The sequence below is a fragment of the Orycteropus afer genome, unplaced genomic scaffold, assembly GCF_000298275.1.
Source record: "Orycteropus afer afer isolate SDZICR_OR568_19922 unplaced genomic scaffold, OryAfe1.0 scaffold00449, whole genome shotgun sequence".
Lineage (NCBI taxonomy): Eukaryota > Metazoa > Chordata > Mammalia > Tubulidentata > Orycteropodidae > Orycteropus > Orycteropus afer.
Genome location: NW_006922036.1, coordinates 1,074,869 through 1,083,094, shown reverse-complemented (window position 1 = coordinate 1,083,094; position 8,226 = coordinate 1,074,869). Strand labels below are relative to the sequence as shown.

The 8,226-nt window shown below is 38.1% G+C and overlaps 1 protein-coding gene across 1 annotated transcript in view; it reads left to right on the top strand.

Moving 5' to 3' along the window:
* Window positions 1-8,226, top strand: part of CCSER2 (coiled-coil serine rich protein 2) — a 333,330-nt gene that overhangs the window by 172,899 nt on the left and 152,205 nt on the right. Inside the window, exon 4 of the mRNA XM_007954228.1 lies at window positions 5,157-5,319. Within this exon, the coding sequence (XP_007952419.1) occupies window positions 5,157-5,319 (163 nt within the window). The remainder of the gene's footprint in view (window positions 1-5,156; window positions 5,320-8,226) is intronic.

Here is an 8,226-nt window from a genome sequence, read left to right as displayed (position 1 = left end):
TCAGTTCCATGGTGGGATCTACCACAAGCAGCTGAGTAGCTGCCTTTGGGATGTGGTCTGCTTCCTGTATAAAAGGAGAAGCACTGGGAATGGTCTCTAGCCTGTGGTAAACTTGGACCCTGCATGTAGCCGTGTCGTTGCTCAGCAGCCTGCTATGCTCTGCTGACCTTGGGACTTAAAATGAACTTAAGTTAATGGGCTGCCGTGTGGTTTGGTAACATCGGGACTGTGATTTGTCAACCTTGGGGCTTCTCAGCCTCAGCAGGTAGCAGCTGTCTGAGTGAAGAAATGCCTCTAGTTTCAGTGAACTGGATGCAAAGCTGGACTCCACGGTTGAGGGGCTTTCACCCAGTCCCTAGAGCCTGGCACTTTGAACTTGGACTTAAAGACTCCAAATTGTAAGAATAAACTCCTATTTGTTAAGGCCATCCCATTTGTGGTATATTTCTTGTCTGAGTGGCACTGGGTAACCAGAACAGATATTTTCTCATCTTTCATCATACCAAAAAATTATCTTCCAACAAATCTTGGACAGTTTTTTCTGTAGTTTTCTTTGTCTCTTCCTCTTCTGGAATTCCGATGACATGTAGGTTACTCCTTTTGATGGTATCCTATATGAACCTTAGGCTTTCTTCATTTTCTTTTGATCTTTTTTCTGATTGTTCCTTTCCCATAGAAGTATTAACGTATTTGCCTCCCATCTCACTAATCCTGTCTTCCATTGATTCAGTTTTACTCCTTTGCCCATTCAATGAGTTACCTGTTTCTGAACATTTAGTATTAATCTTCTGGATTTCTATGTGTAGATTTTGAATCATATCTAATTTTTCATTTATTTTGTCATTTTGTTCTTGTATTTCTTTTGAAATTGTTCTAGGGTTTTCTCTGTGTTTTCCTCAATTTTCTCAGTGTTTTCCTTGATCTGCGTCTCAATTCATTGAAGATACCTAAACATAACTCTTCTGAATTCCTTATGAGGGAGTTCCAGTGATGCATCTTGATCCTCAGGGATATGTTTTGGGTCTGTATCCTGTTACCTTGTTTCTCCTGCTTTATCTTGCTTCTTTGTGTGAACTGTGATGCTTTATTGTCTCTGAGGCATTGTGACATTTTTGTATTTATATTTAATTGGTGATTTTGTGTTGGAGTGACTTGCCCACAATTTTTGTTTTCTTTTTATGTTATCTGCATAAACAAGGTATTGTGCTGTGCTCCTGTACTCATTTGTTGGCAGCACTTATACACTCACCACCTGTCTCCTTTCCTGTTGTCTGCTTCCCATATGTCCTTGCTGTCCTTGGCAAACGGAGCCTATTGTTAGGTCCTTGGAAGCCGAATGAGAATGATGTCACTTTTAAATCCAAAATGGCCACCATTTGTAAACATTCAAAATGGCTGCACCCTCAGTCACTGTAAATATCCACATTGATGGCTGCGTATATACAATCAAAATGGCTACACACTCAGGCACTTTAAATATCCAAAATAGCTGCTGCTTTTAAACCTTCAAAATGGCTGTGCCGTTGGTCACTTTAAATAATTGAAAATGGCCATTGTGTGTAAACACTCAAGATGGCTGTGGTCTCTGGACAGATGAAAATCCACAGCTCAGGTTGTCTCCCTTCTTGCTATTTCCCTTCCTAGTCATAGGCCAACAGTGTAGTCATCCCTGCAGCTCTTGTTGACCAGGCTGATCTTTAGGTCAATTCTCAGGTTCCAGCACCACTTGGAAATATTCAGGGTGTTGGTCCTGCCAGAGTAGCTGACAGTCCACTGCTCCAACTGCCTCTGTACTCACTATTTTCATGCCGGTTTTTCCACTTGTTGTTGTTGTTAATGTGCCATCGAGTTGCCCTGACTCATAGCGGCCCCCTCCTTGGGTTTCTGAGGCAGTATCACTACAGAAGTAGGATTGCTCAACCTTTCTTCTGAGGAATGGCTGGTGGGTTTGAACTGCCAGTCTTCTGGTTAGCAGTCAAGTGCTTTTTAGGCACTATGCTACCAGAGCTCCTGTTTTTCCACTAGTTGGTGCCTAATCCATTTCTGTAGACTTCCTTTCAAAGCCCAGGGCTCCAGGATTATCTTCTGTATCTTTGCCAGTTGGTTTCTTTTTTCTTTGTTGAAGAGGGTCTGTGGAGCTTATCTTCCTATTCCACCATCTTACTGGAAGTCCAAGCAGGATAGTTCTGCAGGAGTTTTGGGACAGTCCTTTCTGTTTGAGTTTGATCCTCTTCTATCTGAAATTGAGCTTTAGTCTCTGTTGTGATCATGGCAAATGTTTGTTTCCAATCCTTATTTACTATTATGTCCATATTGAGTTCAGGTTTCAGTAAACATGCTTTAATCTGGAACCTGAAGAATATGGTACCAACAAACTTTAGGAAACAAAAACAGAACATCAGTTGCTGCATTGTAATTTCCCAGAATATTTAACCCATTTTCCTTGCCTGTTTGCCAGGTTTGTGTGCTTTTGGTTACTCTGTTGATACCAAAACTCAGGATGGTATACATCCTGAGAAAATACTGGCTTTTTAAAATTTCTGCGTTTGTGGGTGAGTGGAATTGAATTAAAGAAAATAGGAATTTAGAGTATTTCAAAGTAGATACATATTATCCCTTAGCTGCTATTATGGATTGAATTGTGTGCCCCCAGTAATACATGTTGTACATCCTAAACTCTATGCCTATGATTATAATCCCATTTGGGAATGGGCCGTCTTTGTTATGTTAATGAGACAGGATCAGTGTAGGATATATCTTGAATCAATCTTTTTTGAGATATAATACAGATTCATCAAGCAAGCAAGTGAGAGATGAGGGAAGAAAGATGCCAAGACACCTGGGATCACCAAGGAACCATGAAGCAGTAGCTAAAGAGACCAGGACCTTCTTCCAGAGCCAACAGAGAAATAAACCCTTCCCATGGAGCCAGTACTATGAATTTAGACATCTAGCCTCCTAAACTATGAAAAAGTAAATTTCTGTTCATTAAAGTCATCCATTTGTATTTCTGTAATAACTAAGACATCTACATAGAGTTGTTTAAACTAACTTGTTAATACCATGTAGAAATACTTAAGAAATTTACTTAATGTAATCCAAGAGCATGGTTCGGATAAGAATTTATAAATGATATTGCTAAAGGGAATAAACTAAAAAGCAGTTTTAAACTTTTTTAGGATTATTTTTTAAAATTTACTTTTCATTTGTAATCTCATTTTCCACTTCTGATCTTCTGCATAATGGTTACCAGTTGTTACAGTCAGATTTTCTATAATTGAACTTCTTATTTTTCTGAATATCTTCACTTATCCAAATGATATGACAAGAAATTGAATTGTTTAAATAATTTCAAATGCAAGACTTTTTAAAAACATCTGTGGGTCTACTTAAAATATAGTTATTTTTTTCTCCTAAATTCCCCCCAAATTGACTCTTCTAATGACTCTCCTAATGAATGTAAGGGACCTCTGGTAGCATAGTGGCTGAGGCACTTGACTGCTAACCAGAAGGCTGGTGGTTCAAACCCACCAGCCACTCCTCGGAAGGAAGTTTGGGCAATCCTACTTCCATAGTGATACTGCCTTGGAAATCCAAGGAGGGGTCGCTATGAGTCGGGGCCAACTCGATGGCAAATAACAACAACAACAACAATGAATGTAAAGTGGAAAGTCATCCAAAAAAAAGCAAGCCCTTGAACAAGATGAAATGACACAATGACTGCAATAGGTTTGTTCAAATTTAGCAAGAATTGAGGATGGTACAGGACCAGTTAGTGTTTCGTTCTGTTGTACACAGGGTTGCTGTGATTCAGAATTGACTCAGGGCACCTAACAACAATAAATGTAAACAAAACTTCATTATCCTTTCAAGAACATTTAAATTGTTATGAATTTAGGAAAAAAGCACATTGAGTTATATATATTTATATATGAGAATTGAATGTCTATAACTATCTTCTCTTTTTTTCAAGAGGTTTGTTTTTATACTATAATGACTCTCTTCTTCATTTTTTAAATTAAAATTGTTTTGGTTAAGTCAAATATTAGTCATTTAAATAAACAACTTTCTTCTCTTAAATTGGGGAGTATATTGTGTTAGGCCGTTTTATTAGAAAGAATTGTGAATATGTAGGATTTGAACTTTCTCATGCAATAATTCTCAGACTAGAGAAAGTTTTCTTGTTCTGCGGTTTGAGTTAGTGTTTAGTTGTATTTTTAGTAACAGTCCTAACTCTCAAACTATGTAAGCACTGAGCGAAGATGGAGTCACAGGGTAAACTGGGCTTGCTTCCCAAGGGAGGGCTGAGAGTTGAGCAGGAAGGAAGGCCTGTTTGTGAGTGCCTTGCACGCAACTATGTCTGAGTAGGCTGCCGAGCAGTACAATGTCTCCCTTGTACAAAGTAACTCTCTTAGTGAGTGCTCAGATATGTGAGGAAAAAGTGTTTGGGTAAGTGAAGGAGCACCAAGAGTGTTTCAAAGACAGTCTTTTTGGGGTTTTGTGGTATGTGGAATACAGGGAGTGTACTTTGTTGCTGTAAAGAACTGGCTTTGTTTTCAGTGGCGTGGACTTCTTGAACAAGCTGTACTGCAAGCAGATTTGAAGTCTTATTTTCTAAAAATATGAACTTCATTTAAAAACGTGATTTGTTGATGATAAAAAGTTAATACTTACTTCTTGAAAGCAGTGAAAATTAATTGTGGTATTTGTCTTAGGAATGAATTCGTTAGTAGACTTAGAAGTCTCCTTTTTCCCTTAATTTTTCCTCTGACATCAGAAGTAACTAGTGATAGTGATAAAACCATTTGTGAACTGATTAATTCTGTTGAAAATGTATAATATTGATTTCAAGAAAAAATTGGCTTGTTTTAAAACAGTGTGGTAGTTACCTGTTTACTTACATGACTATGATTAAAAAAAATAAATGTTACAATTTTCTTCAGTTTGAATACTGTATAATTCAGTTCTCACTGGAAGGACCTAACCCATTATTTTTCCTCTGAATACTTTTGAGTTTGTGATTAACTAACATAAGTGGCTGTTATCTTTAGAATACTACTTTTATATTATTGGTACCATCTAATTGTTAAGCTGCAAGTGCTTAACTTCTATAGAGTGTGTACATATTTATAGTATTATGCTTTAAATCTCTCTAGTGGAGTGTGACAATATGAAGCGCTTTGACCGATCAGATAGAAATGTTCGGCAGTCTCAGGAAGGATTTTGGAAAAGGCCACCCCAGAGGTGGAATGGACAAGAACACTACCACCTCAGCCATCCTGAACACTATCATCACCATGGAAAAAGTGACTTGAGCAAGTGAGTACCATTCTAACTTGTATTTCATTTTATAGACTCTGATTAATTTTGAACTGTAATTTTCCTATCAAAAATCTTTTTTGTCTCGTTTTTAGAGCAGTAAAAAAATATTTCATACTCATATATGGTCCTCATTGAAATAATATATCTACTTTTTTCCCTTTTGGCCTAAATCCTTTTTTGTTAACTTCATTGTAAATATAAGTATTTTATTTGTATCTGATATTTTGGGCTTTAGAACAGTTCTGATGTGATTTTCTAATTCTCATTTAGGAATGATTAAATGTTGCTATTGTCAAAAGTTTATTATTTTTCTAAGTAATAACATACAAAATTAGTTCCAGGTGATTTGTCTTCTTTTGCTAAGTAAAAAGTTAAAATTTTTTAAGTAATTCCTCAAGTACTATTAGAAACTGAAGAAGGTGCTGTGTGATACTAGATGGCTTGCCTTTTGTCAAGTTGTAGGATAGTCTTTAATTAGATCAGACCTTATTTTAGTACAGTGGAACTTTGTAGTCATTCCTACCTGGTATCTAAACCTGACCTGGCACAAATCAGCTTTGAAAGCCCAGATAACTCAGTTAGCCTCTCTCTACTTCTGTTTACCATCTGAAATATAATTAACAGTACCTTTCTCATGGTGTTCCAATATCAGCAATAAAGTACCTGGAACAGAGTTTGGCTTCTAGTAGGCACACAATGGTAGTTTTTGTTACTATTTTTCACAAGGGATTTGAGGTCATTGGAGCACTTTTTAAATATAAATAATAAGATTAGAATAAAGAAGTAGTAATAGAAGGACACTAATAATCAGATGTGAAGGTGACATAAGAGAATCTTTAATACAGTGAAACCTGTGCGATCCGGAACTAAATGGGAGTGCCTTATTTTTGCCAGTCTCATCAGTTTTCCACCTTTGACAGGGTGTAGTCTTCCATTTTTCTCTTGCTTGTTTTAGTATATTTGAACTTTCCTTCTTTGACAGGTTTATGCCTTACACAGGTTTTAGCTTTTGCAAATTTACTGTAGTAGAGATTGCCTATTGCTGAGGTCCTCACAGTTTACAGGGGAGACGGATAAGTAGTTATAAGGTAGTGTTAGTGCAATGGTGATGAATGCCTCAATGCAGTGATCTGTAAGGGACTCTAAGAGCATATAGCAACTAATTTTTATCTAAGGATACTGCAGTATAAAGAAAGTTAGGATTTAACTGATTCTAAAAGTGGGACCTTAGAGAGATTTCAGAGAAGTTTCTATAGGGTAAGTGTGAGTATTCCAGATGATAAGACTGAGCATGTGCAAAAGCATGTGTGAAAAGGTATGACTTTTTCAGAGACCTACTCTAAGCTTGCCATAGCTGGATCACTGGGTCCTTTGGAGGAATGCGTAGATACGATTTCTGTCACTACATACCAGAAGGATCATCTGTGCATTTTAAGGTGTAAAGGATGGCAAATTTCAACTTAAAGTGTGACTACTTAATCAGACTGTCCAAAACAGAATGAATTACCTGGAGGTCGTAGCCATCGCTAGCCCTGAGAATGATGAAAACCAAACAAAAAGTATTACTGTGAAGTTGATTCCAACTCATAGTGACTCCATAGGACAGAATAGAACTGCCCCATAGGGAGCTCTGGTGGCACAGTGCCTAAGGCATTTGACTGCTAACCAGAAAGGTGGTGGTTCAAACCGACTCGCTACTCCTTGGAAGGAAAACTGGGCAATCTACTTCTGTAGAGATACAGCCTCTGAAACCCAAGGAGGGGTTGCTTTGAGTCGGAACTGACTCAACGACAGTGAGTGTGGTTTTTGGTTTTGGTAAGGTTTCCCAGGTGGTTCTCTTTACAGAAGGAGACTGCCACATCTTTCTCCTTCAGAACTGCTGGTGGGTTTGAACTGCTGACCTTTTGGTTAGCAGTTGAGCGCTTAACCACTGTGCCACTGTGGCTCCTTTGGAATGATCTAGCTGAGGCTAATTAGTCATCTCTCAGAAGAGTTATGCAGTATTTTCCAAGCTCTGTTCCCTGGGAGTCAACAAATGTAAAGAGAGGGGCTCTGGTGAAATAAGTATGGGAATGAACAAGTTAAAGTTATTATTTTTTATAGGTATACCACAGTGCCTTTAATGTATGTATATGTATGTATGTGTGTGTGTGTGTGTGTGTGTATATATATATATATATATATAGTACTATGATTTTGCAAGGGCTGGTAGAAGATAAAATATTCAGCCATTCACTGAAACATAGGGATCACAAATCCGTTTTTCACAGTGTGTTTTGGGGACTAGTGATTCGTGGATAATCCACACCAGTGATACTTGGTTAGTAGAGAAAAATGCATGTCATTCTTAGGGGTTGCTGATCTGACTCATGTTAGCAGAGTTGCCCAACAGATGGGCTGAGGCACAATGATGTGTCCTGGATGGTTACTGGTGTGCTTTGAGGTGGTCTTGAGGAGTTTGGGACATCTTGATTTTCCAGGGCTGGTTGTGGGAATGGAAAACTTCCAGGATAACCTTACCCAGCATACCTTCAATTTACTTTCTCTGTACCTTGTTATTAGACAAGACTCGGATGCAGTAAACCTGGAAATTTTTTTTGTGTGTGTGATTTGGGTGAAAATTTCCAGAGCAAATTCACTTTCCATATAGCAGTCACATATACTATGTCTCATGACATTGACCACAATTTACCACAATGCAACAGCTCCCTTCCCACTTCCTCCCCATAGTTACCTCTTCCCTGTGTCTATCCCTCCATGCACTCCTGCCTCTTGAATTGTCTTCTTGTGTATAAGAAGCCCTTTTTCTCCCATGATTGTTCTCTCCAAGGAGTGTATCTACCTCAGGTAAATGTTCAACTCATATGCCTGTCTTTTGTTTGGCTGGAAACCAGAGGTGTGGGT